General features: G+C 41.6%; 1 protein-coding gene across 3 annotated transcripts in view; it reads right to left on the bottom strand.

Moving 5' to 3' along the window:
* LOC140205987 (cytosolic phospholipase A2-like) overlaps positions 1 to 18,986 on the bottom strand; it is a 190,187-nt gene that overhangs the window by 127,568 nt on the left and 43,633 nt on the right. For all 3 annotated transcript variants that reach the window (XM_072273964.1, XM_072273962.1, XM_072273963.1), the window contains one exon: positions 1,335 to 1,416. In XM_072273964.1, coding sequence (XP_072130065.1) covers positions 1,335 to 1,416 — 82 coding nt within the window. The remainder of the gene's footprint in view (positions 1 to 1,334; positions 1,417 to 18,986) is intronic.

Below are 18,986 nucleotides of genomic sequence, written 5' to 3'. Positions count from 1 at the left end.
ATTCAATTGCTATTGCGAGTATGTGTTTTAGTCTGTATCTCTCAGGACCCACCTGCACTGTAAGTTAATCCAAAGTGGGACAGTTTACTCAAACTCTCTTTTTATGTTAGTTACCATATCTGAATGCAGCAGACATTACCACCCAGAAATATCCTGGGCCATTCAAGAGTTAAAGATTAAACTGCTGGCAACTAATAAGATGAAGTTAAAAGAAAAGAATCATTAAACTAGTTTGGAAGATTATTATTTTCATTTTCTTTAACACATTTTTGGTTTTTTTCTGTCCAAGTAATGGAGGTTGGAAAAAAGATTGTGCAAGTTAATTGAATTGTTCAAAATTTGAGTCACATGATACATCTGCCTGGAATTCATCAGCTCAGAGCTGGTTTGGGAAAAAAAACATAAAACTCATTCAGAGGACCCAGGTAATAAAAAGCTAAGATATTTTCACAACATATGTACATCAGGAATATAGCAATAAACCATTAATAGATGTAGTCCCTATCAAGTAATTGCTATCCTTATTCCAGTAAAGAGCACTCAAATTTTTGCCTGTTACGCATATTGTTCTATGTTAGAACACCAAGATGGCTTCTTTGCAAACAATTACATTGTGTTCGCTTTGAAACATAACCACATTGAATAAAATACATATGCATACCACAATAAATCTATAATTTTAATGACGGTCCATTATGCATTGCTACTAATAGATGTCATGATGGTGCACCCTTCAATACTGCCTGCAAATAAAACATAAGCCAGCTGATTATTCTACCACTTTGGGAAATGCATCACAGTGCTGCAATTTTCAAAGCATGATCTTATTTTTAAGCAAGACCTTTTATCAGTTTTTAGATCATTTTCTATTTTCGCAGTTTGAAATGCTGTGAATGTAGTGTATGAGGCTCTGCAGGCAAATGCCTCAAAAATGCTCAGCATCATTTGTAATATCGACCAAAACCACTACTGCTTATCATGCCTCTCCAAGAACATGGTGAGTTAATTTTAAAGTGCAGTCTGTTATTTTAGCAAATGCCACAACTTTATTGCATAATAAACAAGATGAACAATTAACCTATTTGGCCTTTTTACCATTGTGACTGAGGAAGTAATATTGGGCAGGACAAAATATCCTGATCTTTGTTATTTTTAATGTTTTTCCACCTGAATCACAAATTCAGAGCCAGACTGGACCTTAGATTAACACCTCATGTATTGCCCTAGAGTATCAGTCTGAATGTCCTTTGATAAACAATCCTGCATATAACATGTGAAAGAATGAAGGGCAAGTGGGTAAAAGGAATAGACAAAGCTCTCTAAAATGTACTTACGTAGATCACCAAAAGTTCCTTTGGTCACATTTTTAGCTCGTAGAATGCACACGATTAATCTATGAGAAACCTGATGTTCTACCTAAAAATAAAACAGGAAAGAAAAAGTTTAAAATGTGCAAAGCCTCCCTAAGCAAAGTCAAAAATGTTTCAAGATTAGGAAAAATATTTGATGAATTGTATGTATATACTTTATGCCTGTTTTGACTGTTACTCTACATGCTAAACATTCGGTTAAACCATGGAGGTACAATATCTACACTGGCTAAGAATGTAAGAGGCCTTTTCATGTTCAGTGGGTAGAATTTGAGAGACTGCAATGCATTCTAATCTCTCTTGATGTCTATGCTGCAATTCAAATAAGAATGTAAACAACTCAAGGTCAGCAAAGAAACATCATTCTCCCACAATCCATGCTGCAGGACCACAAACTAAAGTTAGAATTATGGTATGTTAATAGTACTTGTCCCACTCTGCTCTATATTTCAATAACCCACAGCAGAAGGTCTGACATTTATTAATGATATATTAGTAGCACTTCCCCAGGAACCTCCTTGAAGGGAAGTATGTCCAAAATTGAAGCGCTGGGTGGATGCATTTCTCAGCTTTTCCCTCCATTTTGAAATACTAAAAGGACATCTTTCCTGCATCTCCACAATACTGAGTGACCGCAACCACATATCAGCCGACCTACTTTCCAAAATCATCAATGGTATTTTTTTATACCTTAAACTTGGCCATTTGAAAGCACTCCTGGCCAGTGGCTCATTTTCAACCATTTACAAAGTTAAAGTGATCTGAAACAGGGGTCCACAACCTTTTTTGCACTGCGGACTGGTTTAATATTGACAATATTCTTGTGGACCAGCCAACCGGGGGGGGGGGGGGGGGTGGTGTTCAAGTAGGATTAAACTCACCTCAACATGTCATTTACAATTAGTGTTGCCAACTTTCTCACTCCCAAATAAGGGACAAAAGTAGCAGTCAAATACGGGACACTTGTGTTTACCCTAGGAAAGACTACTATGACCATGAAGCCTTGCGTGGGCACCTGTGTACGCATGCACGTACACGCTGATTTTTTTCCACAAATCGGTTTTGGCTTAATCTTCCCGACTACACTGTACATACATTATTTCTACTTTATATAGGCTGTGTATTTATCATAACATTCCTGCTTTTACTGTATGTTAGTAGTATTATTTCAGGTTTTGTGTGTTATTTGTTATGATTTGGTAGGTTATTTTTTGGGTCTGGGAATGCTCAAAAGTTTTTCCCACATAAATTAATGGTAATTGTTCCTTCACCTTACGCCATCTTGGCACGAAAGGTTTCATAGGAACGCTCTACCTTAGCGGGGGAAATATGAGACAAAGGTGGTCCCGTATGGGACAAACCAATTTAGCACAATATACGGGATGTCCAGGCAAATACGGGACAGTTGGCAATCCTATGTTCAAGTTCAACAGTGCGTGACAGGGAATGAGGAAAGGTGCAGCTGACTCATATTGTTTCCTCGCGGCCTAGTAGCACATGTTTTGCAGCCCGGTACCGGTCTGCGGCCTGGTGGTTGGGGACCGCTATCTAAAATCTTAGTATCCGACCCTGAGCAAGTCCTGTTCACCTATAACTCTGTGACTACCGACATAATGTTGCTTAAATGGGAACCTGTTTAAATTTCTCATCCTTTTTAATACATCTATGGTCCCATGCCCCATCCACATTTCCAAAATCCCCCTCCAGTCCCATTTCCTCCATGAGATTTCTGCTTTGGTTTTATTCTGGTCTTCTGGTTATCTCTAAATATGATCACTCTACCATTGGAAGCCATTTCTTCAGCTACCATGGTCTCTGGAATTCCCTCCCAAATCTTTTTGCCTTCATTCAGTTGCTCAGCAGAAGCCTTAGGTCATTAGTCCTACTATCTTACGTAGCTTGTTGTCAATTTTTGAGATGATGCTTTGAACCACCTTTGCAATGTTAAGGTTACAGCCAAATGGAAGTTGTTGTCTAACATTTCTCTCTTTCAGTAATTTAAGTGAAATACAGCACAAAGTAACAAAATCATTATGAAGATTTAAGCCACCTGAGAGTCATGTTACATAATCATGAAATGACATTAAAAAATCTTGAATCTTCATACATTTAACCTGAACACAGAGTACAGAAACTGACCCTCCCATTTACAGCAGTAATCATTCATACATTAAGTTCACAAAAGCTTATTTAAACCTGCAGCCAGCTGTTAAGGCACGGCCTTAGTAAATTCCTTCAATGACCAAGAAGTTTCAATTTACAGACAAATCTCTTGATATTGTATGTTAGCATCAATAAGCCAAAGACCTTTACCCTGTATTTGAAAAGAGTAATTATAACTAAACCTCTGAAAGTAGATTCAGAACATCTTTTTCTATAGATATACATTGAATGGGCTAGACTCTAGTCACTAGAGGCAATAAATACTTACATTCCTCAGGGCAATGAGATGATTAGAACATGAATTCTTACCCTGAACAGAGGAACTGAATGACTTATTCTATTACGAGGCAGCATTGAACTACTCGATGTGGCTCCTTTCAGATCAATCCTTGCCAAGATAGTGGTTCTTTCTTCAGAGCATAGACAAAAGGTAACTCAATGGTGCTGGGAGGCTTACTTAAATCTTCTTTCACAGCTTTAGTAGGATTATTGAAAAGGTGGAGTCAAATGGAGAGAGGGCATCCGACCTCTCAACTCGTGATTCAGACAATGCAAATCCTAAGCGATAGGGCAGTCAACAGCTGGTTGATGGTGCCAGGACCCTGCTGGTCTACTAATACAAGTCCTTTATTAAATATGATGAAATGTAATTGGTTTACTAAGGTACAAGGAAAAGCTATCTATTTGGTGTGCCATCCAGTCAAATCAATGCCATCCATCAGTACATAGGGAAAAACAAAGAATACAAGGTTTAGTGGTAGGGTTACAGAGAAAGTACAGTGCTGATAGACGAAGTGCAAGGGCCGTGACAAGGTAGACTGAGAGATCAAGAGTTCAACTTTATCATATAAGAGGTCTGTTCAAGAAACTTACCACAGACAGCAGGATAGAAGCAGTCCTTGAGCCAAGTGCTATGTGTTTTCAAGCTTTTGTATAGGTTGATGGGGTGATTAAGAAGGCTTATGGAATGCTTGCGATTTTACTAGTTGAGATATTGAATTTAATATATTGCAGCTTTATAGAACTCTGGTTAGGCCACATCTGAAAATTTGCATACAATTCTGGTTGCTCCACTTATAGGAAGGATGTTGAGGCTTTGGAGAGAGTGTGGAAAAGGTTTACCAGGATGCTGCCTGGTTTAGAAGGCACATGCTATCATGACAGGTTGGGCAATTATGGGTTGTTTTCTCTGCAGTGGCAGAGGCTGAGGGAGATCTGATCGAGGTTTTAAGATTACGGGGGCATGGATAGAGTAGACAGGGAGAATCTTTTTCCCAGCGTAAAGATGTCTAATACCAGAGGACATGCATTGAATTGAGAGGGGTTAGGTTCAAGGGAGATGTGAGGGATAAGTTTTTTTTTTACTCAGAGTGGTGGATGCCTGGAATGCACTGCCTGATATGATGGTGGACGCAAGTAAATTACAGGCTTTTAAGAGATGTTTAGATAGGCACATGAATATGAGGAAGATGGAGGGATACAGAAATTGTGTAGATAGGAGGGATTAGCTTCTGGGTTATTTAAATTTACTTTTTAGCTGGTTCAGCCCAACACTGGTGGGAGGAGAAGATGGCAGCGCGACACAGCGCGTGCAGCTCTCCGGTGAAATGATATTGTATTTGTAAGTAGGATACCGTGCACAAACAACAGGAATTCTGCAGATGCTGGAAATTCAAGCAACACACATCAAAGTTGCTGGTGAACGCAGCAGGCCAGGCAGCATCTCTAGGAAGAGGTACAGTCGACGTTTCAGGCCGAGACCCTTCGTCAGGACTAACTGAAGGAAGAGTTAGTAAGAGATTTGAAAGTGGGAAGGGGAGGGGGAGATCCAAAATGATAGGAGAAGACAGGAGGGGGAGGGATGGAGCCAAGAGCAACTTTGATGTGTGTTACCATGCACAATTCTGATTTGATGGAGACAGACGTGAGAAGCACAGAGGAGCATCTGGAGAAATTTCTGCAATGCCCGGTTCGCTGCTGCTGATACTGTGCGATCCAGCATCTCCAGAGGGAAGGCCCCAAAATCCCCGGCTTTGCCTGCTGCTGGTGATCGAGGCTGGGGTCGAAGCGTTTGGCAGAGATGGTGCTTGGTACTCGGTGTCGGAGGGCTGGTCGGAGGCTCGAAGTTATCGGACGACTCAGAGTCGGACTGTAGTTGGGTATGGCAGGGAGAGTTTTCTTTCTTCTCCCGTCTGCGTGAGATGTGGGACTTTTGAGAGACTTTGAACTTCTTTACTGTGCCCATGGCCTGTTCGTCATCAAGTTATGGCATTGTTACACTGTTGTAACTATATGTTATAATTATGTGGTTTTTGTTAGTTTTTCAGTCTTGGTCTGTCCTGTGTTTCTGTGATATCACACCGGAGGAATATTGTATCATTTCTTAATGCATGCATTACTAAATGACAATAAAAGAGGACTCCGTGTCCTCATAATCTAATCTAATCTACCATTGTAGGCCAAAGGACCTGTTCCTGTGCTGTACTGTTCTATGTTCTATGTTATTTCCGATCTGCACAGACTGTGGTCTCTCTGTGAGGAAGTTAACGATCCAATTGCAGCGGGAGATAAAGAGGCCCAGATTTCGGAGCTTGCTGATTAGAACTGGAGGTACGATTGCATTGAATGCTGAGCTGTAATCAATAAATTGCAGCCTAATGTAGGTATTATTATTGTTCAGATGATCGAAGGCTGAGTGGAGAGCCAGTGAGATTGCATCTGCTATATGCCTATTGTGGCAAAAGGCATATTGCAGAGGGTTCTGGTCCTTGGTTAAGCAGGAGTTGATTCTAGTCATGATCTACCTCTCAAAGCATATCATCACAGTAAATGTGAGTGGGCAATAGTCGTTGAGGCAGCTCACCCTGTTCGATATATAAAAATTGGTGAGAGTTATCAGTTATGCCAAATTTCCTTAGCTTTCTAAGGAGAAAGTTACTGCAGTATTTTCTTGGCTATTGCCTCCACGTGGCTGGACACCTTGGAAGAATATAAATGCCTTCAAAAAAATCCATATAATTATTAGGACTTGACAAATGGCATTGTTTGTAGTTGTTCTATTTAATAAATGGATGTTTGTTGAAGCACCTAACATCCCTTATATTAAAGGAGTTGCTGAAGTAGCCTCTCTTGATCAGAATTAAATCATTCTACACTGATCTTCAATGATAATAATCAATGTTCAGGCAACTTGCAATAGGAAATACAGTGGAAGTCGAAGGGTAGAACAACTAATACAGTAAGGGACTATCAGAGCTCAACTTTGACCATCCAATAACACTGAAGAGAAATACAGAGGATTCCAATTAATTGGGTCATCAGTTAATTGAGGTAGCCACTTATTTGGGACAACCAAAAGAATAAAAACTAATCTAGAAAATAGCTGGGATTGCCTTTGTTTATTTGGGACACTATGCCTCTTAATTGGGATAGGAGATTGTTGCCGAACAATTTCTAACTAATGTCAGTCATGTGCAACTTGTGTGGCCATTAGACACTGCACCATACTTAGAGCAAATAGTTTTTAAATAGCGCCAGTTACATTTGTGTTTAAACAGCAGTGATCTTTGTTGCCGAAAATTGGCGAGAAATAAGCAGTAAGACGATTCCAAATTGCTTTGCTCACCAGAGTTTCAAGCATGATGCCAGAAATGGTTAGGAATGGAAATTAAACAATTTCACTACGTCAGCAAGTTAGGAACTATGAAGAATGTGAAGGTGTTGACAATCATCTTGAATGTTACAATAAAAATTAAGATATGGAGGATGCAATCATTAGAGTCAATTCATTATCTGTACTAGGTGTCTGCCCTGATTTTGTTCATTAATAGTCAATCAAAAGAACATGGCACCATACACTGTATAAATTCCTCTATTAATAATTATCAGGCACCAATACACAGTTTTTATAGCACTACTAGACAATGGGGTGACCCGCTGGGGCACCCTTTGAGAGAAGGGTAGTGCAATTTGATATGAGCAGAATGAACATTGAATTTTCCTGAATGCTATTGGTATTGCTTTGCATTGGAAACTGAAGTAGAAAACCTCAGTTTATTAAAGAAGAATGGCGCATAGCAAAGCAAATATAGCTGCTCCTCATTTAACGAAGGACACCTTTGATGGCATCATTTCTGGTTTATCTGCCACCTTGTGCCTCTCGTTGTCATTCTGGAGATGTGCAGCCCTTTCATCTCCCGTCTCTTCAGCTCTTCTGCTGTTTATCTCTGATCCTGGAGATGTGCATGCCTCTCCTCCTCTGTCTCTTCTTCTCTCATCTTTTTTTTGTCCTGACTCTTTGATCCTGGAGTTGTGTGGCCCTGGCCTCACCTGATTCTTGTTCTCTCCCTCTCCTTGCCGCTTCCTGACGACATTTGGCATCATCTCTTGACCATAATGTCCCCTTTCCCTCTCCACGCGGCATAATTAGGCTGACCATTTTTTTTTTACTCTAATGCTGGATAGAAGATACGAAGCACTAATTCCAAAGGATGCTGATTATTCTTGATGATGTGGTTGGTGCTCTCCTAAATGGATGTGATATAGTCACCGCTGTCCTTTGACTGCAGCAGAGGGTTTTATGGGTGTCTCGAAGTACGTCATTACAATAAGATTTAATTATCTCTTATTGATGGGTGGCAGTTAGATCTGTCCCAATCCTGCACACGCTGATGGTGATTAGCAGAATATGACCCCTCGAAATCCCTCCCCCTCCCTTCCCCCATCCCAGTATCCCACCCCTCCCCCTCCCTTCCCCCATCCCAGTTTCATTCTGCCCCCTCCCGCAGCTGCCTATCACCTCCCTCATGGTTCCGCCTCCTTCTACCACCCATTGTGTTTTCCCCTATTCCTTCTTCACCTTTCCTGCCTATCCCCTCCCTGCCTCCCCTCCCCCACCCCTTTTTCTTTCCTCTAACTGGTTTTTCACCTGGCACCTACCAGTCTTCTCCTTTCCACCCTCCCCCCACCTTCTTTATAGGGCCCCTGCCCCCTCCCTTTCCAGTCCTGATGAAGGGTTCCGGCCCGAAACGTTGACTGATCTTTTCCATGGATGCTGCCTGACCTGCTGAGTTCCTCCAGTGTGTTGTGAGTGTTGCTTTGACCCCAGCATCTGCAGATTATTTTGTGCCCTCGAGATAGAGCTGCCCTGCCCTTCTGCTCCGGTAGGTGTAGCTGCTGAGGCAGGCCGCGTGCATGCGTCGTGGTGTGGCGTCGCAGTCTCCATAGAAGTTGGAGCCAACTCTGTCAGCATTGTGAGGCGCTGCCCAGGCTGGCCATGCACATACGTCGGGCTGTGGCATCCCGATTTCCATGATGGTCGATAGGGTCTCGGGTGAAAGGCAGCCTGTTGATTTTTGGCAAATGAGCAATTTTATACGAATATATAACCCTGCACTTTGCCTGCATTCTGTAAGTTAGTGCATTTTAATTCGATTTAGCCAAAAAAAGTGCTGCTGTAATGTACGGTTTGCGCTAATCGGAAGTCACAAACAGACAGAGCAAGAGAGTTTTAGTAGTATATAAATAGTAGTATTGGTAGTGTTCTAATTTGTTCTGTATTTCATTTAAATATACAAATTGTTACCCAGTTAAACAGTAGTTTGTCTTTTTATACTTTTTTAACTCTTTCCATGAAACTTCAGGTAATTAGGACAGCTGCTTAATTGGGCCAAAATGTACTGGTCTTGATGTATTCCAATTAACCAGAATCCACTGTATAAATAATCAAAAGATCTGAATCATTTGCCCATGATTTGCTCAAAGTTAAAACTTTCTATTAAAGGGCAAGTGCTCATCTACTAAAAAATTGATGAAAGAAATAACTAAATGAAAAATATGGTATAAATATTTAATGGAGAAACTCTCTTAACCCATTTACTTTTCTCACCCATTGTTGTTCGATGATTTAGACTAAAGAAGAAGAAAATCTTACCATGTTTAAACCTTTGTTCTCCAAGTGCTATGCTGTGAGACATTTGTGGTTGGAAGTGTGGTAGGTTACCTTTAACCACATAAAGGTACTCTATCTCACTGTGATAAGACTTAAAAGCCATGCTGCCTTCAAAACATTATTCCGTTTTAGTGGCTTCAGACTTTATTAAATGTTAGATATAAAATTATGTGTTTCCACAGGCATCACAAAATAAACACCGGAAAGCCACTTGACTACACTCTAAGTCACTCACCACAAATCCATCAAGCACCGGCTCTTGGACATCTCACCCGAACTCAAATGACAACTCCCAATAATAATGTTTTTTGTATCAAAATTCTTGCTGACCTCCAAAGTCTTTTGTTACCAGTTTGATTTAGTGGTCAGTGCTGACCTTTGATTATATTTCTCCACACAGATTGTGTCACATACTTCAAGCATATTGGCATGAAAATGAACCTGTGGCTTTACAACACCTTCCTTAGTTATTGTATCCATGCTCCTGGATGAACCTGGAAGAAGCTCTGAGAGTATCAAGACCCAAAGCATTGACTGTCCATAGATGCTGCCTGACCTACTGAGTTCTTCCAGCTTTTTCTGTTATTCCAGCTTCAAGTATCTGCAATCTCTTGTGCCTGCGGGTTTGCAGTTTGTATTGGGAAAATCACCTTGCAACACGAGCCACAGTGAGCTCCGTGTTGATCTGTGATAGTTGCACAGACCTTGTCCTCTGCCACATTTCTATCTTCTGTCTTATAGATATTGGAAAATCTACAGGGTGTCATATGGTGAATTAAAGGAAACCTGTTCCTGACCTGCTTTTAGAACTAAATTCATGTGAGTGGTCTGGTAAAGTTCACGGTCAATGGTGACTCCATCAACAGGGAACTTGGAAATTGAAATCCATCAAAGTATCAATGGTAACTGAAATAATTGATACTCATCTTTTATCAGCTGACTTCTGAACATTTTTTCGGTCTTACTAGATGCAAATATTGTTCACATTAATGGTGCGGCTTGGATCTTTTGTAGTAATATCCTAAGATAGTCATAGTCATACTTTATTGATCCCGAGGGAAAATGATTTTCATTACAGTTGCACCATAAATAATTAAATAGTAGTATGTAAATTATGCCAGGAAATAAGTCCTGGACCACCTATTGGCTCAGGATGTCTGACCCTCCAAGGGAGGAGTTGTAAAGTTTGATGGCCACAGGCAGGAATGACTTCCTATGACGCTCAGTGTTGCATCTCGGTGGAATGAGTCTCTGGCTGAATGTACTCCTGTGCCCAACCAGTACATTATGTAGTGGATGGGAGACATTGTCCAAGATGGCATGCAACTTAGACAGCATCCTCTTTTCAGACACCACCGTGAGAGAATCCAGTTCCAACCCCACAACATCACTGGCCTTACCAATGAGTTTGTTGATTCTGTTGGTGTCTGCTACCCCTCAGCCTGCTGCCCCAGCACACAACAGCAAACATGATAGCACTGGCCACCACAGACTCGTAGAATATCTTCAGTATCGTCCGACGATGTTAAAGGATCTCAGTCTCCTCAGGAAATAGAGACGGCTCTGACACTTCTTGTAGACAGCCTCAGTGTTCTTTGACCAGTCCAGTTTATTGTCAATTTGTATCCCCAGGTATTTGTAATCCTCCACCATGTCCACATTGACCCCCTGGATGGAAACAGGGGTCACCAGTGCCTTAGCCCTCCTCAGGTCTACCACCAGCTCCTTAGTCTTTTTACAGATATAGGATGTTTAACTTCCAACACCTTCCTTTGCTTGAGGCACAAATCTGGCAGATGGAGAGTTATCACTTTGAGAGCCTTTCTTTCTACTCCTGGATCCCATACTTGAACAAATGTTGATTGATGCCAAGGGTAGCCACTCACACTTCACCTCTAGAATTCACTGCTCTGGTCCAGGCTTGGACCAAAGCTGTGCTGAGGTATAGGGAAATAGCAATCTTCAAGAAGATTGGATAAGTGCCGATAGTTGGAAATGTGTTGGAATAGCTTGGCCAGGGGTATGGCAAGTTCTGGAGCACAGGTCTTCTGTACTGCAGATTGGACGTTTTCTTGTCCCATCGCTTTGCTGCACCTCACACAGTCGCTTTTTGAAATCATTAAATTTATTTGCATCCTTCACATTGCATTAAACTGGATTTGTACATGATACATATGGATAGAGAGCCAGACAGTGAATAGCCAAACAGTGTAACTTCAAACAGCATGCCATAAGACTCTTCTCATCACTAGTTCAAAATTCTTTCAAGTGACCAAGCCTCATGAATAGTACAAGCAAAAGAATTGAAATCTACTTTAATGTTAATTAAAGGGGGTCCAACTGAACAACTGCACTGCCATATTGTCCAAGGCATCCACTGTGCTGCAGCTAGGTCCTCCTTCAAGTCATTTCCTTCACCTTTGTTTGCACCCTCCTGTGCCCTAGCTGCCAGAAATCAGGGATGTTGCCAGCATGCAAAGGCCACCAGTGCTGGATTTATCCAGCCAACATGTTCTTCCTACCAACATCCAATCTTCTGTCCAAACACAGCAGCACCACCATCCCCAAAAGGTTCAATATCCCCCGTCATAAGCCCTCAGCCCATTCACACAACTAAACCAACCCCTACCCTCATCACCCTACAATCAGTTACAGGCCCAATCCAGGGAGTAGAAAAAAACTTGGGACGATCAGGTAGTGCTTTGGACTCTTATGTGCAATTCAATTCAATGTTGTTGGGGACCTTGGAATTGTAACTGGTTTATTGTTATTACATACACTGAGGTATAGTGAAAAACTTGTCTAGTGTACTGTTCATAAAGATCAATTCCTTACAAAGTACAAGATAAATCAATAACAATGCAAAATAAAGTGTAACAGCTACAGAGAAGGTGCAGTGCAGGTATACAATAAGTGCAAGATCATAACAAGGCAGATTGTGAGGTCAGAGTCCATTTTATCATACTAGGGAACCATTCAGTAGTCTTATCGCAGCAGGCTAGAAGCTGTCCTTGAGCCAGGTAGCATGTGCCATCAGGTAGTTATATCTTCTGCTCAACAGGAAAGGGAAGAAAAGAAAGTGTCCAGAGTAGGTGGGGTCTTTGATTTTGCTGGCTGTTTTACTGAAGCAGAAAGCATAAACAGAGTCTATGGAAGGGAAGCCGGCTTATACGATGATATGCATGTCCACAACTCTTTGTCAGACCTATGCTACCTTTATGTACCTTCTCAAGTAGGATTAAACTCACCTCAACATGTCATTTACAATTAGTGTTGCCAACTTTCTCACTCCCAAATAAGGGACAAAAGTAGCAGTCAAATACGGGACACTTGTGTTTACCCTAGGAAAGACTACTATGACCATGAAGCCTTGCGTGGGCACCTGTGTACGCATGCACGTACACGCTGATTTTTTTCCACAAATCGGTTTTGGCTTAATCTTCCCGACTACACTGTACATACATTATTTCTACTTTATATAGGCTGTGTATTTATCATAACATTCCTGCTTTTACTGTATGTTAGTAGTATTATTTCAGGTTTTGTGTGTTATTTGTTATGATTTGGTAGGTTATTTTTTGGGTCTGGGAATGCTCAAAAGTTTTTCCCACATAAATTAATGGTAATTGTTCCTTCACCTTACGCCATCTTGGCACGAAAGGTTTCATAGGAACGCTCTACCTTAGCGGGGGAAATATGAGACAAAGGTGGTCCCGTATGGGACAAACCAATTTAGCACAATATACGGGATGTCCAGGCAAATACGGGACAGTTGGCAATCCTATGTTCAAGTTCAACAGTGCGTGACAGGGAATGAGGAAAGGTGCAGCTGACTCATATTGTTTCCTCGCGGCCTAGTAGCACATGTTTTGCAGCCCGGTACCGGTCTGCGGCCTGGTGGTTGGGGACCGCTATCTAAAATCTTAGTATCCGACCCTGAGCAAGTCCTGTTCACCTATAACTCTGTGACTACCGACATAATGTTGCTTAAATGGGAACCTGTTTAAATTTCTCATCCTTTTTAATACATCTATGGTCCCATGCCCCATCCACATTTCCAAAATCCCCCTCCAGTCCCATTTCCTCCATGAGATTTCTGCTTTGGTTTTATTCTGGTCTTCTGGTTATCTCTAAATATGATCACTCTACCATTGGAAGCCATTTCTTCAGCTACCATGGTCTCTGGAATTCCCTCCCAAATCTTTTTGCCTTCATTCAGTTGCTCAGCAGAAGCCTTAGGTCATTAGTCCTACTATCTTACGTAGCTTGTTGTCAATTTTTGAGATGATGCTTTGAACCACCTTTGCAATGTTAAGGTTACAGCCAAATGGAAGTTGTTGTCTAACATTTCTCTCTTTCAGTAATTTAAGTGAAATACAGCACAAAGTAACAAAATCATTATGAAGATTTAAGCCACCTGAGAGTCATGTTACATAATCATGAAATGACATTAAAAAATCTTGAATCTTCATACATTTAACCTGAACACAGAGTACAGAAACTGACCCTCCCATTTACAGCAGTAATCATTCATACATTAAGTTCACAAAAGCTTATTTAAACCTGCAGCCAGCTGTTAAGGCACGGCCTTAGTAAATTCCTTCAATGACCAAGAAGTTTCAATTTACAGACAAATCTCTTGATATTGTATGTTAGCATCAATAAGCCAAAGACCTTTACCCTGTATTTGAAAAGAGTAATTATAACTAAACCTCTGAAAGTAGATTCAGAACATCTTTTTCTATAGATATACATTGAATGGGCTAGACTCTAGTCACTAGAGGCAATAAATACTTACATTCCTCAGGGCAATGAGATGATTAGAACATGAATTCTTACCCTGAACAGAGGAACTGAATGACTTATTCTATTACGAGGCAGCATTGAACTACTCGATGTGGCTCCTTTCAGATCAATCCTTGCCAAGATAGTGGTTCTTTCTTCAGAGCATAGACAAAAGGTAACTCAATGGTGCTGGGAGGCTTACTTAAATCTTCTTTCACAGCTTTAGTAGGATTATTGAAAAGGTGGAGTCAAATGGAGAGAGGGCATCCGACCTCTCAACTCGTGATTCAGACAATGCAAATCCTAAGCGATAGGGCAGTCAACAGCTGGTTGATGGTGCCAGGACCCTGCTGGTCTACTAATACAAGTCCTTTATTAAATATGATGAAATGTAATTGGTTTACTAAGGTACAAGGAAAAGCTATCTATTTGGTGTGCCATCCAGTCAAATCAATGCCATCCATCAGTACATAGGGAAAAACAAAGAATACAAGGTTTAGTGGTAGGGTTACAGAGAAAGTACAGTGCTGATAGACGAAGTGCAAGGGCCGTGACAAGGTAGACTGAGAGATCAAGAGTTCAACTTTATCATATAAGAGGTCTGTTCAAGAAACTTACCACAGACAGCAGGATAGAAGCAGTCCTTGAGCCAAGTGCTATGTGTTTTCAAGCTTTTGTATAGGTTGATGGGGTGATTAAGAAGGCTTATGGAATGCTTGCGATTTTACTAGTTGAGATATTGAATTTAATATATTGCAGCTTTATAGAACTCTGGTTAGGCCACATCTGAAAATTTGCATACAATTCTGGTTGCTCCACTTATAGGAAGGATGTTGAGGCTTTGGAGAGAGTGTGGAAAAGGTTTACCAGGATGCTGCCTGGTTTAGAAGGCACATGCTATCATGACAGGTTGGGCAATTATGGGTTGTTTTCTCTGCAGTGGCAGAGGCTGAGGGAGATCTGATCGAGGTTTTAAGATTACGGGGGCATGGATAGAGTAGACAGGGAGAATCTTTTTCCCAGCGTAAAGATGTCTAATACCAGAGGACATGCATTGAATTGAGAGGGGTTAGGTTCAAGGGAGATGTGAGGGATAAGTTTTTTTTTTACTCAGAGTGGTGGATGCCTGGAATGCACTGCCTGATATGATGGTGGACGCAAGTAAATTACAGGCTTTTAAGAGATGTTTAGATAGGCACATGAATATGAGGAAGATGGAGGGATACAGAAATTGTGTAGATAGGAGGGATTAGCTTCTGGGTTATTTAAATTTACTTTTTAGCTGGTTCAGCCCAACACTGGTGGGAGGAGAAGATGGCAGCGCGACACAGCGCGTGCAGCTCTCCGGTGAAATGATATTGTATTTGTAAGTAGGATACCGTGCACAAACAACAGGAATTCTGCAGATGCTGGAAATTCAAGCAACACACATCAAAGTTGCTGGTGAACGCAGCAGGCCAGGCAGCATCTCTAGGAAGAGGTACAGTCGACGTTTCAGGCCGAGACCCTTCGTCAGGACTAACTGAAGGAAGAGTTAGTAAGAGATTTGAAAGTGGGAAGGGGAGGGGGAGATCCAAAATGATAGGAGAAGACAGGAGGGGGAGGGATGGAGCCAAGAGCAACTTTGATGTGTGTTACCATGCACAATTCTGATTTGATGGAGACAGACGTGAGAAGCACAGAGGAGCATCTGGAGAAATTTCTGCAATGCCCGGTTCGCTGCTGCTGATACTGTGCGATCCAGCATCTCCAGAGGGAAGGCCCCAAAATCCCCGGCTTTGCCTGCTGCTGGTGATCGAGGCTGGGGTCGAAGCGTTTGGCAGAGATGGTGCTTGGTACTCGGTGTCGGAGGGCTGGTCGGAGGCTCGAAGTTATCGGACGACTCAGAGTCGGACTGTAGTTGGGTATGGCAGGGAGAGTTTTCTTTCTTCTCCCGTCTGCGTGAGATGTGGGACTTTTGAGAGACTTTGAACTTCTTTACTGTGCCCATGGCCTGTTCGTCATCAAGTTATGGCATTGTTACACTGTTGTAACTATATGTTATAATTATGTGGTTTTTGTTAGTTTTTCAGTCTTGGTCTGTCCTGTGTTTCTGTGATATCACACCGGAGGAATATTGTATCATTTCTTAATGCATGCATTACTAAATGACAATAAAAGAGGACTCCGTGTCCTCATAATCTAATCTAATCTACCATTGTAGGCCAAAGGACCTGTTCCTGTGCTGTACTGTTCTATGTTCTATGTTATTTCCGATCTGCACAGACTGTGGTCTCTCTGTGAGGAAGTTAACGATCCAATTGCAGCGGGAGATAAAGAGGCCCAGATTTCGGAGCTTGCTGATTAGAACTGGAGGTACGATTGCATTGAATGCTGAGCTGTAATCAATAAATTGCAGCCTAATGTAGGTATTATTATTGTTCAGATGATCGAAGGCTGAGTGGAGAGCCAGTGAGATTGCATCTGCTATATGCCTATTGTGGCAAAAGGCATATTGCAGAGGGTTCTGGTCCTTGGTTAAGCAGGAGTTGATTCTAGTCATGATCTACCTCTCAAAGCATATCATCACAGTAAATGTGAGTGGGCAATAGTCGTTGAGGCAGCTCACCCTGTTCGATATATAAAAATTGGTGAGAGTTATCAGTTATGCCAAATTTCCTTAGCTTTCTAAGGAGAAAGTTACTGCAGTATTTTCTTGGCTATTGCCTCCACGTGGCTGGACACCTTGGAAGAATATAAATGCCTTCAAAAAAATCCATATAATTATTAGGACTTGACAAATGGCATTGTTTGTAGTTGTTCTATTTAATAAATGGATGTTTGTTGAAGCACCTAACATCCCTTATATTAAAGGAGTTGCTGAAGTAGCCTCTCTTGATCAGAATTAAATCATTCTACACTGATCTTCAATGATAATAATCAATGTTCAGGCAACTTGCAATAGGAAATACAGTGGAAGTCGAAGGGTAGAACAACTAATACAGTAAGGGACTATCAGAGCTCAACTTTGACCATCCAATAACACTGAAGAGAAATACAGAGGATTCCAATTAATTGGGTCATCAGTTAATTGAGGTAGCCACTTATTTGGGACAACCAAAAGAATAAAAACTAATCTAGAAAATAGCTGGGATTGCCTTTGTTTATTTGGGACACTATGCCTCTTAATTGGGATAGGAGATTGTTGCCGAACAATTTCTAACTAATGTCAGTCATGTGCAACTTGTGTGGCCATTAGACACTGCACCATACTTAGAGCAAATAGTTTTTAAATAGCGCCAGTTACATTTGTGTTTAAACAGCAGTGATCTTTGTTGCCGAAAATTGGCGAGAAATAAGCAGTAAGACGATTCCAAATTGCTTTGCTCACCAGAGTTTCAAGCATGATGCCAGAAATGGTTAGGAATGGAAATTAAACAATTTCACTACGTCAGCAAGTTAGGAACTATGAAGAATGTGAAGGTGTTGACAATCATCTTGAATGTTACAATAAAAATTAAGATATGGAGGATGCAATCATTAGAGTCAATTCATTATCTGTACTAGGTGTCTGCCCTGATTTTGTTCATTAATAGTCAATCAAAAGAACATGGCACCATACACTGTATAAATTCCTCTATTAATAATTATCAGGCACCAATACACAGTTTTTATAGCACTACTAGACAATGGGGTGACCCGCTGGGGCACCCTTTGAGAGAAGGGTAGTGCAATTTGATATGAGCAGAATGAACATTGAATTTTCCTGAATGCTATTGGTATTGCTTTGCATTGGAAACTGAAGTAGAAAACCTCAGTTTATTAAAGAAGAATGGCGCATAGCAAAGCAAATATAGCTGCTCCTCATTTAACGAAGGACACCTTTGATGGCATCATTTCTGGTTTATCTGCCACCTTGTGCCTCTCGTTGTCATTCTGGAGATGTGCAGCCCTTTCATCTCCCGTCTCTTCAGCTCTTCTGCTGTTTATCTCTGATCCTGGAGATGTGCATGCCTCTCCTCCTCTGTCTCTTCTTCTCTCATCTTTTTTTTGTCCTGACTCTTTGATCCTGGAGTTGTGTGGCCCTGGCCTCACCTGATTCTTGTTCTCTCCCTCTCCTTGCCGCTTCCTGACGACATTTGGCATCATCTCTTGACCATAATGTCCCCTTTCCCTCTCCACGCGGCATAATTAGGCTGACCATTTTTTTTTTACTCTAATGCTGGATAGAAGATACGAAGCACTAATTCCAAAGGATGCTGATTATTCTTGATGATGTGGTTGGTGCTCTCCTAAATGGATGTGATATAGTCACCGCTGTCCTTTGACTGCAGCAGAGGGTTTTATGGGTGTCTCGAAGTACGTCATTACAATAAGATTTAATTATCTCTTATTGATGGGTGGCAGTTAGATCTGTCCCAATCCTGCACACGCTGATGGTGATTAGCAGAATATGACCCCTCGAAATCCCTCCCCCTCCCTTCCCCCATCCCAGTATCCCACCCCTCCCCCTCCCTTCCCCCATCCCAGTTTCATTCTGCCCCCTCCCGCAGCTGCCTATCACCTCCCTCATGGTTCCGCCTCCTTCTACCACCCATTGTGTTTTCCCCTATTCCTTCTTCACCTTTCCTGCCTATCCCCTCCCTGCCTCCCCTCCCCCACCCCTTTTTCTTTCCTCTAACTGGTTTTTCACCTGGCACCTACCAGTCTTCTCCTTTCCACCCTCCCCCCACCTTCTT

The sequence above is a fragment of the Mobula birostris genome, chromosome 12 (genome assembly GCF_030028105.1).
Source record: "Mobula birostris isolate sMobBir1 chromosome 12, sMobBir1.hap1, whole genome shotgun sequence".
NCBI lineage: Eukaryota > Metazoa > Chordata > Chondrichthyes > Myliobatiformes > Myliobatidae > Mobula > Mobula birostris.
The sequence above is the reverse complement of the archived record's forward strand: the minus strand, read 5'-3'. Positions and strand labels throughout refer to the sequence as shown.